An 18645-nucleotide genomic window follows, 5' to 3' on the forward strand; every position below is an offset into this window, starting at 1 on the left:
TTGTGTCGTCCGCAAACTTGATGATTGAGTTGGAGGCGTGCATGGCCACGCAGTCGTGGGTGAACAGGGAGTACAGGAGAGGGCTCAGAACGCACCCTTGTGGGGCCCCAGTGTTGAGGATCAGCGGGGAGGAGATGTTGTTGCCTACCCTCACCACCTGGGGGCGGCCCGTCAGGAAGTCCAGTACCCAGTTGCACAGGGCGGGGTCGAGACCCAGGGTCTCGAGCTTGATGACGAGCTTGGAGGGTACTATGGTGTTGAATGCCGAGCTGTAGTCGATGAACAGCATTCTCACATAGGTATTCCTCTTGTCCAGATGGGTTAGGGCAGTGTGCAGTGTGGTTGAGATTGCATCGTCTGTGGACCTATTTGGGCGGTAAGCAAATTGGAGTGGGTCAAGGGTGTCAGGTAGGGTGGAGGTGATATGGTCCTTGACTAGTCTCTCAAAGCACTTCATGATGACGGATGTGAGTGCTACGGGGCGGTAGTCGTTTAGCTCAGTTACCTTAGCTTTCTTGGGAACGGGAACAATGGTGGCCCTCTTGAAGCATGTGGGAACAGCAGACTGGTATAGGGATTGATTGAATATGTCCGTAAACACACCGGCCAGCTGGTCTGCGCATGCTCTGAGGGCGCGGCTGGGGATGCCGTCTGGGCCTGCAGCCTTGCGAGGGTTAACACGTTTAAATGTCTTACTCACTTCGGCTGCAGTGAAGGAGAGACCGCATGTTTTCATTGCAGGCCGTGTCAGTGGCACTGTATTGTCCTCAAAGCGGGCAAAAAGTTATTTAGTCTGCCTGGGAGCAAGACATCCTGGTCCGTGACTGGGCTGGGTTTCTTCCTGTAGTCCGTGATTGACTGTAGACCCTGCCACATACCTCTTGTGTCTGAGCCGTTGAATTGAGATTCTACTTTGTCTCTGTACTGGCGCTTAGCTTGTTTGATAGCCTTGCGGAGGGAATAGCTGCACTGTTTGTATTCAGTCATGTTACCAGACACCTTGCCCTGATTAAAAGCAGTGGTTCGTGCCTTCAGTTTCACACGAATGCTGCCATCAATCCACGGTTTCTGGTTAGGGAATGTTTTAATCGTTGCTATGGGAACGACATCTTCAACGCACGTTCTAATGAACTCGCACACCGTATCAGCATATTCGTCAATGTTGTTGTCTGACGCAATACGAAACATCTCCCAGTCCACGTGATGGAAGCAGTCTTGGAGTGTGGAGTCAGCTTAGTCGGACCAGCGTTGGACAGACCTCAGCGTGGGAGCTTCTTGTTTTAGTTTCTGTCTGTAGGCAGGGATCAACAAAATGGAGTCGTGGTCAGCTTTTCCGAAAGGGGGGCGGAAAAGCTGACCACGACTCCATTTTGTTGATCCCTGCCTACAGACAGAAACTAAAACAAGAAGCTCCCACGCTGAGGTCTGTCCAACGCTGGTCCGACCAAGCTGCCGAGCGAACCCCTCTTTATCGCGAGTGAAGTGAGTTAGAAACTTACAATGTATGGATCTTTAGAAGTAGTTTTCACAAATTTATAGAACCCAGAATCAAATACGCTCCCCTAAAAGAACATGGTCGCTACGGTAGAACGTTTACATTGGTTAACCGGGCTCTATCTGGGCTATCTGCCTTGTGTCCCGCCACACACCTCTTTTACGCTGCTGCTACTCTCTGTTCATCAAGTAGTCACTTTAACCATACCTACATGTACATACTACCTTTTTTACACTATTGATTGGAGCCTGTAAGTAAGGACGGAGACACACATACACACTCACACAGAGAGGACGGAGACACGCATACACACTCACACAGAGAGGACGGAGACACGCATACACATTCACACAGAGAGGACAGACACACATACACACTCACACAGAGAGGACGGAGACACACATACACACTCACACGAGAGACACACATACACACTCACACAGAGAGGACGGAGACACGCATACACACTCACACAGAGAGGACGGAGACACGCATACACACTCACACAGAGAGGACGGAGACACGCATACACACACACAGAGAGGACGGAGACACGCATACACACTCACACAGAGAGGACGGAGACACGCATACACACTCACACAGAGAGGACGGAGACACGCATACACACTCACACAGAGAGGACGGAGGAGACACTCACACAGAGAGGACGGAGACACAGAGAGGACAGACACACTCACACAGAGAGGACGGAGACACACACTCACACAGAGAGGACGGACACACATACACACTCACACAGAGGAGGACAGACACACTCACACAGAGAGGACGGAGAGACACACTCACACAGAGAGGACGGAGACACACAGACACACTCACACAGAGAGGACGAGACAGACACACTCACACAGAGAGGACAGAGACACACATACACACTCACACAGAGAGGACGGAGACACACATACACACTCACACAGAGAGGACGGAGACACACAGACACACTCACACAGAGAGGACGGAGACACACTCACACAGAGAGGACGGAGACACACTCACACAGAGAGGACGGAGACACACTCACACAGAGAGGACAGAGACACACATACACACTCACACAGAGAGGACAGGCACATACACACTCACACAGAGAGGACAGACACACTCACACAGAGAGGACGGAGACACACAGACACACTCACACAGAGAGGACGGAGACACACTCACACAGAGAGGACGGAGACACACTCACACAGAGAGGACAGAGACACACATACACACTCACACAGAGAGGACAGAGATGCACATACACACTCACACAGAGAGGACAGAGAGACACACATACACACACACACAGAGAGGACAGACACACTCACACAGAGAGGACGGAGACACACAGACACACTCACACAGAGAGGACGGAGACACACAGACACACACACACAGAGAGGACAGACACACATACACACTCACACAGAGAGGACAGAGACACAGAGAGGACAGACACACTCACACAGAGAGGACGGAGACACACTCACACAGAGAGGACACACACACTCACACAGAGAGGACAGACACACATACACACTCACACAGAGAGGGGAGACACATACACACTCACACAGAGAGGGGAGACACACTCACACAGAGAGGGAGACACACACACTCACACAGAGAGGACAGACACACTCACACAGAGAGGAGACACACTACACACACAGAGGGAGACACACACACACTCACACAGAGAGGGGAGAGCACACACACACACAGAGAGGACAGAGATGCACATACACACACACACACACACTCACACAGAGAGGGGAGACGCACATACACACTCACACAGAGAGGACAGACGCACATACACACTCACACAGAGAGGACAGACGCACATACACACTCACACAGAGAGGACAGACGCACATACACACTCACACAGAGAGGACGGAGACACACAGACACACTCACACAGAGAGGACGGAGACACACATACACACTCACACAGAGAGGACGGAGACACACATACACACTCACACAGAGAGGACGGAGACACACTCACACAGAGAGGACGGAGACACACAGACACACTCACACAGAGAGGACAGACACATTAGTGGAAGATGTATTGATCTCTAGGTTACTGACATGTGCACTGTCAGTATTTCAGTATTTGACTCTGATGCCCAATGACATTCAGCTAAGTTCGCTGGTCTGCAACGTAACCCAGAGCTGACCACCACACATTGATTCAACTGCTATACTCACTCACAAAAAAAAACTCAGTCACTAACTCACTGTCTGTCTGTCTGTCACTCACTCACTCACTCACTCACTCACTCACTCACTCAGTCACTGTCTGTCACTCAGTCAGTCAGTCAGTCAGTCAGTCACTGTCTGTCACTCACTCACTGTCTCACTGTCTCACTCACTGTCTCACTCACTCACTCACTGTCACTCACTCACTGTCAGTCAGTCACTGTCCGTCACTCACTCACTCACTCACTCACTTTCTCACTCACTCACTCACTCACTCACTCACTCACTCACTCACTCACTCACTCACTCACTCACTCACTCACTCACTCACTCACTCACTCACTCACTCACTGTCTCACTGACTCACTCACTCACTCACTGTCACACACTTACTCACTCACTGTCTCACACTCACTCAGTCTCACTCACTCACTCACTGTCACTCACTCACTGTCACTCACTCACTCAGTCTCACTCACTCACTCACTGTCACTCACTCACTGTCTCACTCAGTCAGTCACTGTCCGTCACTCACTCACTCACTCTCTCACTCACTGTTACTCACTCACTCACTGTTACTCACTCACTCACTGTTACTCACTCACTCACTGTCTCACTCACTGACTCACTGTCTCACTCACTGTCACACACTCACTCACTCACTGTCTCACTCACTCACTCACTCACTCAGTGTCTCACACTCACTCTCTCACTCACTCACTGTCACTCACTCTCTCACACTCACTCTGTCTCACTTACTCACTGTCACTCACTCACTCACTCACTCACTCACTCACTCACTCACTCACTCACTCACTCACTCACTCACTCACTCACTCACTGTCTGTGTAGGAATGAGTTGGACCATGTCTTCATAGCAGCAGAATGATTAGAAAGGGGAAAGCCTCTCACAACACAGCTCTTTCTATGTGCGTCTTTCTAGCATTCGGGGAAAAAGTCTATTACTTTCTCAGCTCATTCAGCTCCAGTCAACATATCTACATGCCATAGAGCATCAGAGACAACACAAAACAGAAAACACAACATAGCAAGGAGTAGCCTGTGTACACCACCTGGAAAATAATCTAGGGGAAACACTGGCTCCTGAAACAGGGGATAATAGAGGAAGGGAGACAGACACAAAGAGTGAGAGAGACAGACACAAAGAGTGAGAGAGACAGACACAAAGAGTGAGAGAGACAGACACAAAGAGTGAGAGAGACAGACACAAAGAGTGAGAGAGACAGACACAAAGAGTGAGAGAGACAGACACAAAGAGTGAGAGAGACAGACACAAAGAGTGAGAGAGACAGACACAAAGAGTGAGAGAGACAGACACAAAGAGACAGAGAGAGACAGACACAAAGAGTGAGAGAGACAGACACAAAGAGTGAGAGAGACAGACACAAAGAGTGAGAGAGACAGACACAAAGAGTGAGAGAGACAGACACAAAGAGTGAGAGAGACAGACACAAAGAGTGAGAGAGACAGACACAAAGACAAAGAGTGAGAGACAGACACAAAAGAGAGAGACAGACACAAAGAGTGAGAGAGAGACAGACACAAAGAGTGAGAGAGACAGACACAAAGAGTGAGAGAGACAGACACAAAGAGTGAGAGAGACAGACACAAAGAGTGAGAGAGACAGACACAAAGACAGACACAAAGAGTGAGAGAGACAGACACAAAGAGTGAGAGACAGACACAAAGAGTGAGAGACAGACACAAAGAGTGAGAGAGACAGACACAAAGAGTGAGAGAGACAGACACAAAGAGTGAGAGAGACAGACACAAAGAGTGAGAGAGACAGACACAAAGAGTGAGAGAGACAGACACAAAGAGTGAGAGACAGACACAAAGAGAGAGACAGACACAAAGAGTGAGAGACAGACACAAAGAGTGAGAGACAGACACAAAGAGTGAGAGACAGACAGACACAAAGAGTGAGAGAGACAGACACAAAGAGTGAGAGACAGACACAAAGAGTGAGAGAGACAGACACAAAGAGTGAGAGAGACAGACACAAAGAGTGAGAGAGACAGACACAGAGTGAGAGAGACAGACACAGTGAGAGAGACAGACACAGAGTGAGAGAGACAGACACAAAGAGTGAGAGAGACAGACAAAGAGTGAGAGACAAACAAAGAGTGAGAGACAGACAGAGTGAGAGAGACAGACACAAAGAGTGAGAGACAGACACAAAGAGTGAGAGACAAACAGAGTGAGAGACAAACAAAGAGTGAGAGACAGACACAAAGAGTGAGAGAGACAGACACAAAGAGTGAGAGAGACAGACACAAAGAGTGAGAGAGACAGACACAAAGAGTGAGAGAGACAGACACAAAGAGAGTGAGAGACAGACACAAAGAGACAGACACAAAGAGAGACAGACACAAAGAGTGAGAGACAGACACAAAGAGTGAGAGACAGACACAAAGAGACAGACACAAAGAGTGAGAGAGACAGACACAAAGAGTGAGAGACAGACACAAAGACACAAAGAGAGAGACAGACACAAAGAGTGAGAGAGACAGACACAAAGAAGACAGACACAAAGAGAGACAGACACAAAGAGTGAGAGAGACAGACACAAAGAGTGAGAGAGACAGACACAAAGAGTGAGAGACAGAGAGAGACAGACACAAAGAGTGAGAGACAAACAAAGAGTGAGAGAGACAGACAAAGAGTGAGAGAGACAGACACAAAGAGTGAGAGAGACAGACACAAAGAGTGAGAGACAGACACAAAGAGTGAGAGACAGACACAAAGAGTGAGAGAGACAGACACAAAGAGTGAGAGAGACAGACACAAAGAGTGAGAGACAGACACAAAGAGTGAGAGAGACAGACACAAAGAGTGAGAGAGACAGACACAAAGAGTGAGAGAGACAGACACAAAGAGTGAGAGAGACAGACACAAAGAAGAGACAGACACAAAGAGAGACAGACACAAAAAGAGACAGACACAAAGACTGAGAGAGACAGACACAAAGAGTGAGAGAGACAGACACAAAGAGTGAGAGACAGACACAAAGAGTGAGAGAGACAGACACAAAGAGTGAGAGAGACAGACACAAAGAGTGAGAGAGACAGACACAAAGAGTGAGAGAGACAGACACAAAGAGAGAGAGACAGACACAAAGAGTGAGAGAGACAGACACAAAGAGTGAGAGACAGACACAAAGAGTGAGAGAGACAGACACAAAGAGTGAGAGAGACAGACACAGAAAGAAAGAGACACAAAGAGAGAGAGACAGACACAAAGAGTGAGAGAGACAGACACAAAGAGTGAGAGAGACAGACACAAAGAGTGAGAGAGACAGACACAAAGAGTGAGAGAGACAGACACAAAGAGTGAGAGAGACAGACACAAAGAGTGAGAGAGACAGACACAAAGAGTGAGAGAGACAGACACAAAGAGTGAGAGACAGACACAAAGAGTGAGAGAGACAGACACAAAGAGAGAGAGACAGACACAAAGAGTGAGAGAGACAGACACAAAGAGTGAGAGAGACAGACACAAAGAGTGAGAGAGACAGACACAAAGAGTGAGAGAGACAGACACAAAGAGAGAGAGACAGACACAAAGAGTGAGAGAGACAGACACAAAGAGTGAGAGAGACAGACACAAAGAGTGAGAGAGACAGACACAAAGAGAGAGAGACAGACACAAAGAGTGAGAGAGACAGACACAAAGAGTGAGAGAGACAGACACAAAGAGTGAGAGAGACAGACACAAAGAGTGAGAGAGACAGACACAAAGAGTGAGAGAGACAGACACAAAGAGTGAGAGACAGAGAGAGAGACACAAAAGAGAGAGAGACAGACACAAAGAGTGAGAGAGACAGACACAAAGAGTGAGAGAGACAGACACAAAGAGTGAGAGAGACAGACACAAAGAGTGAGAGAGACAGACACAAAGAGTGAGAGAGACAGACACAAAGAGTGAGAGACAGACAGACAGACAAAGAGTGAGAGACAGACAAAGAGTGAGAGAGACAGACAGAGTGAGAGAGACAGACACAAAGAGTGAGAGACAGACACAAAGAGTGAGAGACAGACACAAAGACAGAGACAAAGAGTGAGAGAGACAGACACAAAGAGTGAGAGACAGACACAAAGAAAGAGAGACAGACACAAAGAGACAGACACAAAGAGTGAGAGAGACAGACACAAAAAGACAGACACAAAGAGAGAGACAGACACAAAGAGTGAGAGAGACAGACACAAAGACAGAGAGACAGACACAAAGAGTGAGAGAGACAGACACAAAGACAAAGAGTGAGAGACAGACACAAAGACTGAGAGAGACAGACACAAAGAGTGAGAGAGACAGACACAAAGAGTGAGAGACAGACACAAAGAGTGAGAGAGACAGACACAAAGAGTGAGAGAGACAGACACAGAGTGAGAGAGACAGACACAGTGAGAGAGACAGACACAGAGTGAGAGAGACAGACACAAAGAGTGAGAGAGACAGACAAAGAGTGAGAGAGACAGACACAAAGAGTGAGAGAGACAGACACAAAGAGTGAGAGACAGACACAAAGAGTGAGAGAGAGAGACAAAGAGTGAGAGACAGACAGAGTGAGAGAGACAAACACAAAGAGTGAGAGACAAACAAAGAGTGAGAGAGACAGACACAAAGAGTGGGAGACAGACACAAAGAGTGAGAGACAGACACAAAGAGTGAGAGACAGACACAAAGAGTGAGAGACAGACACAGAAAGAGTGAGAAAGAGACACAGAAAGAGCGAGAGAGACAGACACAGAAAGAGAGAGAGAGACACACAAAGAGTGAGAGAGAGACACAAAGAGTGAGAGACAGACACAAAGAGTGAGAGACAGACACAGAAAGAGTGAGAGAGACAGACACAGAAAGAGTGAGAGAGACAGACACAAAGAGTGAGAGACAGACACAGAGAGAGAGAGACAGAGAGACAGAGTGAGAGAGACAGACACAGAAAGGGGGATACCTAGTCAGTTCTACAACTGAATGCCTTCAACTGAAATGTGTCTTCTGCATTTAACCCAACCCCTCTGAATCAGAGAGGTGCAGGGGGCTTCCTTAATCGACATCCACAGCGCCCATGGAACAGTGGGTTAACTGCCTTGTTTAGGGGCAGAACAACAGAATTTTACCTTGTCAGCTCGGGGATTCTATCCAGCAACCTCTCGGTTACTGGCCCAACACTCTAACCACTAGACCTACCTGCCACCCACCACACACAGAAAGAGACAGACAGAAAGAGAGAGACAGACATAGAAAGAGAGAGAGAGAGAGCGAGCCAGATGGGGAGAGCGAGAACGAGAGAGAGTCCGATTTACCATTGGTCTTGGATGAGGTGAGGTCATTGGAGATTATTGACACTCCAGGCCCCCGAGGGAAAGTTGCACCTAGTAACTGTCAGCTGTAGTTATTGATAACCCTCACATGTCCAGGCAGACACTGTCTTTCTTCACCTGTACAGAGGTAATACCTGGACTGTGTGTGTGTGTGTGTGTGTGTGCTCGGGAAACACACATGTAAGAGTGGTCAGACAAGTGCAAAAGCTGGAAGAGAATCCCAGTCAATAGCAAACCAAGCTTCCAACCCCCTAAAACCCTTCTGGTCTGAGCCAGCAGGACAGAACTGCTCTGTATAATCCCATTCCATATGACACAGAATGCTTGTTCTACATTATGTATTTCTATCTGATCGTTCTATGACATAGTACCTCCATGTCAATAAGCCCCAGCTTTCAGTCATTCTATGTCCGCACTTCCCTGTCAGCTGTGTGACATCAACAACCCTCACTAAATTCCCATTTGGAAAAAGCGTTTTTCCCTGTTACCTTATTCCGGACGGAAGCTGACGTTACCAAGGTGACTCCCTGGCCTCTCTGGCCTTTTCTCATTTGGACAAAAGTCCATCCTCCACCCTTTGTCCTCGCTCCTCCATGACCCGGAAACCGATAAGTGGCCGAGTGGTGGAGGAGATGTCAATTGAGTTAGTAGGCGAACGGAAGAGAGTCCTCCCGTCCTCAATAGCCACCTTTCATGGAGGACAGTCATGTGTATCCTACCTGAGTCCTTCACGGAAGACTTTTGAAATTTGTCACGCCCCCTTTGATTCAGCTGTTGTTTTGTTAGAGGAGAAAAGCATGCCAACATTTTAAGAACAATATGCTGCTTATCGTTTTATCTACTAAATGTCTTGCACAACTATCTTCATTTGTTTTGATCCCTTTATACATTTATTCCACCCCTGTGAACTTCATTTACATGATGACACACAAGTGGAGGAGAGACTAATTTCATAAAGGTGTGTTTTCATCCACTTCCCCTCTCCTCCATTACCTCTGACCTTTTCAAAAGGATACAAGAGAGGACTCAGGAGCGAGGACGCAGGAGTTGAGCAAATCCATGACAAGAACAAACATGAGAACCCATATAGAAAATAAATCCATGACAAGAACAAACATGAGAATCCGTATTGAAAATAAATCCATGACAAGAACAAACATGAGAACCCGTATTGAAAATAAATCCATGACAAGAACAAACATGAGAATCCGTATAGAAAATAAATCCATGACAAGAACAAACATGAGAACCCATATAGAAAATAAATCCATGACAAGAACAAACATGAGAACCCGTAATGAAAATAAATCCATGACAAGAACAAACATGAGAACCCATATAGAAAATAAATCCATGACAAGGACAAACATGAGAACCCATATAGAAAATAAATCCATGACAAGAACAAACATGAGAACCCGTATTGAAAATAAATCCATGACAAGAACAAACATGAGAACCCGTATTGAAAATAAATCCATGACAAGAACAAACATGATAACCTGTATTGAAAATAAATCCATGACAAGAACAAACATGAGAACCTGTATTGAAAATAGCCATTGTTTGGGGCCCTGATAGAGAACCTTACAGACATACAATGAAAATCCGTTGTTTGTTGCCCTGATATGACTAGAATGGTACTTCCTATAATTAGAATGATAAATATGACTAGAATGGCTCTTCCTATAATTAGAATGATCAATATGACTAGAATGGCTCTTCCTATAATTAGAATGATCAATATGACTAGAAAGGTTCTTCCAATAATTAGAATGATCAATATGACTAGAATGGTTCTTCCTATAATTAGAATGATCAATATGACTAGAATGGTTCTTCCTATAATCAGCCTGTCATGATAAGGTTATTGTATGTCATATGCAAACTAGGAATATGAGTAGATCAGCCAACCCCTATGTCCATAACTGACCCCAGTCTGTCTGTAGGTAGTCTACCAGTCCCTTGGTGCAGCAACTGACCTCACTACCTCTATCACACAGAATGGGTCTGCCCCTCAGGTCTGCAGCTGGCCTCACTGCCTCTATCTCTATCACACAGAATGGGTCTTCCCTTCAGGTCTGCAACTGGCCTCACTGCCTCTATCTCCTGAAGCAGGCCTAGGTAACAGATTAGAATCCCATCACACACAGACTACCTGAAGCAGGCCTAGGTAACAGATTAGAATCCCATCACACACAGACTACCTGAAGCAGGCCTAGGTAACAGATTAGAATCCCATCACACACAGTCTACCTGAAGCAGGCCTAGGTAACAGATTAGAATCCCATCACACACAGTCTACCTGAAGCAGGCCTAGGTAACAGATTAGAATCCCATCACACACAGACTACCTGAAGCAGGCCTAGGTAACAGATTAGAATCCCATCACACACAGTCTACCTGAAGCAGGCCTAGGTAACAGATTAGAATCCCATCACACACAGTCTACCTGAAGCAGGCCTAGGTAACAGATTAGAATCCCATCACACACAGACTACCTGAAGCAGGCCTAGGTAACAGATTAGAATCCCATCACACAGTCTGCTAGGAAGGAGAGGTGGAGGGATGGACGCCACTCAGACAGACAGACTCTGTCTTTTAATGGCCTGTGTGTTTGATGAGGTGTGACCACGAGGGAGGGTTTGGAAGGAGCCAGGATAGGCAGAAGTTAGTAGCTGTCGTGTGTATGTGTGTGTGTGCATGTGTGTGTTCTCTCTCCAGTGTCTGGTTGTGTGTGTGTGTGTGTTCTCTCTCCAGTGTGTGGTTATGTGCACACCCCTCTCTTGCCCGGTGCAGTAGGTCTGTGTTGTGGCCTGACCTCAGATTATAGGGTCTGTCTGTCTGTCTGTCTGCTGTGTTTCACCCTGCTGTCGTCACAGGGTGGATATGTTACTACCCTCTCATATGAATTCCTCTCCGTTCAGACCAGATCTACAGCCTATCTTTATCACAGTGAGACAGACCAGCTAGACAGTCTTATGTCATTGTGGATGAGAGTTACTCTCCATGTTTTTATTTGGCCAGTTTCAACAAAAATACATACGTCTGTCATATATTTAGAGTAGTCTGGTGGCTGTATGCAGACTGAAGGCAGAGACGCTGTCTGCTGGTGACTCATGCAGCGCGTGTGTGTGTGTGTGTGTGTGTGTGAGGCAGACTCAATCCAACCTACTAGTAGGATGTGTGTGTGTGTGTGTGTGGATTCTGAGCTCTCCTAGAAATCCAGACCGTATTGGAGCAGAGCTGCCTGCTTAACGCTGGTCACTTTGGCTGTCTGGCTGACTCTGGTAGTATGTGTGTGTGTGTGTGTGTGTGTGTGTGTGTGTGTGTGTGTGTAGGTGAACGAGGTTAGCCACCTGTGTGTGTCCCTTCCAATTCCAATGAACTAAAGTCTCACGTAGTTGGTCAGATGCTTGATGAAGTTCTGGGTCCATACATGACAGACAGACAGACAGACAGACAGACAGACAGACAGACAGACAGACAGACAGACAGACAGACAGACAGACAGACAGACAGACAGACAGACAGACAGACAGACAGACAGACAGACAGACAGACAGACAGAGAGTTAGTTAGTTAATTAGTTAAACACTTGAGAATTAATTGTAGTCTACTGAATTGACTGAAGAGCTTGTGCATTATGTTGTTTGGACCTCCACCAGTTTGCATGGTTCTGTTCTGACTTACATGGTGTTGTGTTGTTGGTACCCTGATGGTTCTGTTCTGTCGGTACCCTGATGGTTCTGTTCTGACTTACATGGTGTTGTGTTGTTGGTACCCTGATGGTTCTGTTCTGTCGGTACCCTGATGGTTCTGTTCTGACTTACATGGTGTTGTGTTGTTGGTACCCTGATGGTTCTGTTCTGACTTACATGGTGTTGTGTTGTTGGTACCCTGATGGTTCTGTTCTGTCTTACATGGTGTTGTGTTGTTGGTACCCCAATGGTTCTGTTCTCTCTTACATGGTGTTGTGTTGTTGGTACCCCGATGGTTCTGTTCTGTCGGTACCCTGATGGTTCTGTTCTGACTTACATGGTGTTGTGTTGTTGGTACCCTGATGGTTCTGTTCTCTCTTACATTGTGTTGTGTTGTTGGTACCCCAATGGTTCTGTTCTGTCGGTACCCTGATGGTTCTGTTCTGATGGTACCCTGATGGTTCTGTTCTGACTTACATGGTGTTGTGTTGTTGGTACCCTGATGGTTCTGTTCTGTCGGTACCCTGATGGTTCTGTTCTGACTTACATGGTGTTGTGTTGTTGGTACCCTGATGGTTCTGTTCTGTCTTACATGGTGTTGTGTTGTTGGTACCCCAATGGTTCTGTTCTAACTTACATGGTGTTGTGTTGTTGGTACCCTGATGGTTCTGTTCTGACGGTACCCTGATGGTTCTGTTCTAACTTACATGGTGTTGTGTTGTTGGTACCCTGATGGTTCTGTTCTGTCGGTACCCTGATGGTTCTGTTCTGACTTACATGGTGTTGTGTTGTCGGTACCCTGATGGTTCTGTTCTAACTTACATGGTGTTGTGTTGTTGGTACCCTGATGGTTCTGTTCTGTCTTACATGGTGTTGTGTTGTTGGTACCCTGATGGTTCTGTTCTGTCTTACATGGTGTTGTGTTGTTGGTACCCTGATGGTTCTGTTCTAACTTACATGGTGTTGTGTTGTTGGTACCCTGATGGTTCTGTTCTGTCTTACATGGTGTTGTGTTGTTGGTACCCTGATGGTTCTGTTCTGTCTTACATGGTGTTGTGTTGTTGGTACCCTGATGGTTCTGTTCTAACTTACATGGTGTTGTGTTGTTGGTACCCTGATGGTTCTGTTCTAACTTACATGGTGTTGTGTTTGGTACCCTGATGGTTCTGTTCTGTCTTACATGGTGTTGTGTTGTTGGTACCCTGATGGTTCTGTTCTGTCTTACATGGTGTTGTGTTGTTGGTACCCTGATGGTTCTGGTTCTGTTCTGTCTTACATGGTGTTGTGTTGTTGGTACCCTGATGGTTCTGTTCTGTCTTACATGGTGTTGTGTTGTTGGTACCCTGATGGTTCTGTTCTGATTTACATGGTGTTGTGTTGTTGGTACCCTGATGGTTCTGTTCTGTCTTACATGGCGTTGTTGGTACCCTGATGGTTCTGTTCTGTCTTACATGGTTCTGTTCTGTCGGTACCCTGATGGTTCTGTTCTGTCTTACATGGTGTTGTTGGTACCCTGATGGTTCTGTTCTGTCTTACATGGTGTTGTGTTGTTGGTACCCAGATGGTTCTGTTCATGTCTTACATGGTGTTGTGTTGTTGGTACCCTGATGGTTCTGTTCTGACTTACATGGTGTTGTGTTGTTGGTACCCTGGTGGTTCTGTTCTGACTTACATAGTGTTGTGTTGTTGGTACCCTGATGGTAATCAGGTAGACTAAACTGTATGGAGGGCAGATAGCCTGTATTCTGTTCATTTCTACTGGCTAGACTATATGGCCATCAGTCTATCACCCCAAGTGACCTCACGACACCATTCACTTCAGTCATTCTTTACAATTTCCTCTACTCTCCCTCCCCCACCTCCTCCCCTACCCGTCCTCTCCCCTCCTCCTCCTCTGTCCTGTGTAGTTATTGGGAGGAGGCTGGGCTGGTGTTGTGTCAGGTTACCATACAGTATACGGCTGGGCCCTCAATGAAGTCTGTCTATTTCTCTCAATGAAGTCTGTCTCTCCCTCTCTCTCTCTCAATGAAGTCTCTCTATTTCTCTCAATGAAGTCTGTCTCTCCCTCTCTCTCTCTCAATGAAGTCTCTCTATTTCTCTCAATGAAGTCTGTCTCTCCCTCTCTCTCTCTCAATGAAGTCTCTCTATTTCTCTCAATGAAGTCTGTCTCTCCCTCTCTCTCTCTCAATGAAGTCTCTCTATTTCTCTCAATGAAGTCTGTCTCTCCCTCTCTCTCTCTCAATGAAGTCTCTCTATTTCTCTCAATGAAGTCTGTCTCTCCCTCTCTCTCTCACAATGAAGTCTCCCTATTTCTCTCAATGAAGTCTGTCTCTCCCTCTCTCTCTCACAATGAAGTCTCTCTATTTCTCTCAATGAAGTCTGTCTCTCTCTTTCTCTCAATGAAGTCTCTTTCTCCCAATGAAGTCTCTCTCTCTCTCTCTCTCAATGAAGTCTCTTTCTCCCAATGAAGTCTCTCTCTGTCTCTGTCTCTCTATGTGTCAATGAAGTCTCTCTCTCTCTCAATGAAGTCTGTCTGTCTCTGTCTCTCAATGATGTCTGTCTCTCTCTCTCTCTCTCTATGAAGTCTGTCTCTCTGTCTCTCTCTCTCTCTCAATGAAGTCTCTCTCTTTCTCTCTCAATGAAGTCTCTCAATGAAGTCTCTCTCTCTCTCTATTGATTAGTTGTATTTAGAACCCTAGTACTATTGATTAGTTGTATTTAGAACCCTAGTACTATTGATTAGTTGTATTTAGAACCCTAGTACTATTGATTAGTTGTATTTAGAACCCTAGTACTATTGATTAGTTGTATATGATGGAAGGTGATTTATAACCCCAGTACTATTGATTAGTTGTATTTAGAACCCTAGTACTATTGATTAGTTGTATTTAGAACCCTAGTACTATTGATTAGTTGTATATGATGGCAGGTGATGTACAACCCTAGTACTATTGATTAGTTGTATTTAGAACCCCAGTACTATTGATTAGTTGTATATGATGGCAGGTGATGTACAACCCCAGTACTATTGATTAGTTGTATTTAGAATCCCAGTACTATTGATTAGTTGTATTTAGAACCTTAGTACTATTGATTAGTTGTATATGATGGCAGGTGATGTACAACCCTAGTACTATTGATTAGTTGTATTTAGAAGCCTAGTACTATTGATAAGTTGTATTTAGAAGCCGAGTACTATTGATTAGTTGTATTTAGAAGCCGAGTACTATTGATTAGTTGTATATGATGGAAGGTGATGTACAACCCCAGTACTATTGATTAGTTGTATTTAGAACCCCAGTACTATTGATTAGTTGTATTTAGAACCCCAGTACTATTGATTAGTTGTATTTAGAACCCCAGTACTATTGATTAGTTGTATTTAGAACCCTAATACTATTGATAAGTTGTATTTAGAACCCTAGTACTATTGATTAGTTGTATTTAGAACCCCAGTACTATTGATTAGTTGTATTTAGAACCCTAGTACTATTGATAAGTTGTATTTAGAAGCCGAGTACTATTGATTAGTTGTATATGATGGAAGGTGATGTACAACCACAGTTCTATTGATTAGTTGTATTTAGAACCCCAGTACTATTGATTAGTTGTATTTAGAACCCCAGTACTATTGATTAGTTATATATGATGGAAGGTGATGTACAACCCTCAGGCTCAACTTGCCTTAAGAGTCGGCTGCAATGTGAAACACACCCTCCCAGTCTATCATCACCAGAGTGTGAATCCAGGAGCATAACATGGTTAACCTGAAGGAAATGTGATGATGAATAATTCTGACTCATAATGGTGTTGATGGTCCCTCTCCCTCCCTCTCCAGTGACAGCTACATCGTGTGTGTAAAAGCCGTGGTGATGGTGAGGGATGATTCCAGTGGAGGCTGGTTGGTCCAGGACGGGGGGGCTCTGAGTAGAGTGGGAGTCTGCAGGGTCCTGCCCCCCGAGCTGGGGCTGGGACTCGCCCCCCTGGGTCACTCCCACTTCCTCATCCATGGAGAACGTCTACGGGACAAACAGGTGAGGGACAAACAGGTGAGGGACAAACAGGTGAGGGACAAACTCATGTGAGCATCAGACACACAAACACACACCAAATATATACACACACACACACACACACACACACACACACCATAATAGCAATAAGGGGTTACAAATGTCCAAAATAGGTTTTATTACAAAGTCTTCTGTAGTCAATATGCTGTCACTATGACAACTAGTACAGTACAAGATAGTGTTAAATTGGACTCATTGTTCTGGTCTCAACTCAACTGAAGTTGGTCTCCAATACAACACTGCTAAATAATTATCATGATGATTGATTGACAGGTTGATTGATTGATTGACTGACGTGTCTGTTGTGTGATTACTCAGGTGATCCTGGAGTGTGCTCTGAGGAAGAACCTTGTGTACACCAAGGCCACGCCCACCTTCCACCATTGGATGGTGGAGGACAGGAGGTGTGGCCTGACGTTCCAGAGGCCTGCTGATGCTCGGGCCTTCGACAGAGGCGTACGGAAAGCCATGGAGTACATGGCAGAAGGTGGGGGGAAACTCTGGAATGATCTCCAATTCACACATGTATATTCATATGTTTTATTTGTCCTTTTATTTAACGAGGCACGTCAGTTAAGAACTAATTATTATTTAAAATGACGGTCTAGGAACAGTGGATTAACTGCCTTGTTCAGGGGCAGAACAACAGATTTGTACCTTGTCAGCTCGGGGATTCAATCTAACAACCTTTCAGTTACTGGTCCAACTCTCTAACCACTAGGCGACCTGCTGGTTACTGGCCCAACTCTCTAACCACTAGGCTACCTGCTGGTTACTGGCCCAACTCTCTAACCACTAGGCTACCTGCTGGTTACTGGCCCAACGCTCTAACCACTAGGCTACCTGCTGGTTACTGCCCCCAACTAGGCTACCTGCTAACCACTAGGCTACCTGCTGGTTACTGGTCCAACTCTCTAACCACTAGGCTACCTGCTGGTTACTGGCCCAACGCTCTAACCACTAGGCTACCTGCTGGTTACTGGCCCAACTCTCTAACCACTAGGCTGCCTGCTGGTTACTGGTCCAACTCTAACCACTAGGCTACCTGCTGGTTACTGGCCCAACTCTCTAACCACTAGGCTACCTGCTGGTTACTGGCCCAACGCTCTAACCACTAGGCTGCCTGCTGGTTACTGGTCCAACTCTCTAACCACTAGGCTACCTGCTGGTTACTGGCCCAACTCTCTAACCACTAGGCTGCCTGCTGGTTACTGGCCCAACTCTCTAACCACTAGGCTGCCTGCTGGTTACTGGTCCAACTCTCTAACCACTAGGCTACCTGCTGGTTAGGCTACCTGCTGGTTACTGGTCCCAACGCTCTAACCACTAGGCTGCCTGCTGGTTACTGGTCCAACTCTCTAACCACTAGGCTACCTGCTGGTTACTGGCCCAACTCTCTAACCACTAGGCTACCTGCTGGTTACTGGTCCAACTCTCTAACCACTAGGCTACCTGCTGGTTACTGGTCCAACTCTCTAACCACTAGGCGACCTGCCGCCCCTAATATACATTTGTACGTGTGAAATATGACAAATATTAGCATGCGTCAAATGATTATTATGAATTAAGGTGTAACAATGCGATTGAAAAGTCTATACCTGAAAATAGTGCACAACCTTAGTTAGTTAATTTTGCCACTCTTTGCTCCCCGTAGGCTCCACGACGTCCTCCTCAACACTCCAGAATGAGGCAGAACTGGGCGACGATGACGTGTTCACCGTAAGTACAACCTGTCTCATTGAGATGTTTAACTGTCAGAGATGATGTGTTCACCGTAAGTACAACCTGTCTCATTGAGATGTTTAACTGTC

At 46.1% G+C, this 18645-nt stretch overlaps 1 protein-coding gene across 2 annotated transcripts in view; it reads left to right on the top strand.

Annotated features, from left to right (window-relative positions):
- The window catches only part of LOC112240141 (sprouty-related, EVH1 domain-containing protein 2-like), a 40983-nt gene that overhangs the window by 4659 nt on the left and 17679 nt on the right, over positions 1–18645 (top strand). Inside the window, exons 2-4 of one of the 2 annotated variants that reach the window (XM_042314727.1) lie at positions 16600–16810; positions 17153–17321; positions 18489–18553. In XM_042314727.1, coding sequence (XP_042170661.1) covers positions 16600–16810; positions 17153–17321; positions 18489–18553 — 445 coding nt within the window. The remainder of the gene's footprint in view (positions 1–16599; positions 16811–17152; positions 17322–18488; positions 18554–18645) is intronic. The other variant, XM_042314729.1, reaches the window with a different exon arrangement.

Source organism: Oncorhynchus tshawytscha, unplaced genomic scaffold (assembly GCF_018296145.1).
Source record: "Oncorhynchus tshawytscha isolate Ot180627B unplaced genomic scaffold, Otsh_v2.0 Un_contig_14593_pilon_pilon, whole genome shotgun sequence".
In the NCBI taxonomy this organism is placed as follows: domain Eukaryota; kingdom Metazoa; phylum Chordata; class Actinopteri; order Salmoniformes; family Salmonidae; genus Oncorhynchus; species Oncorhynchus tshawytscha.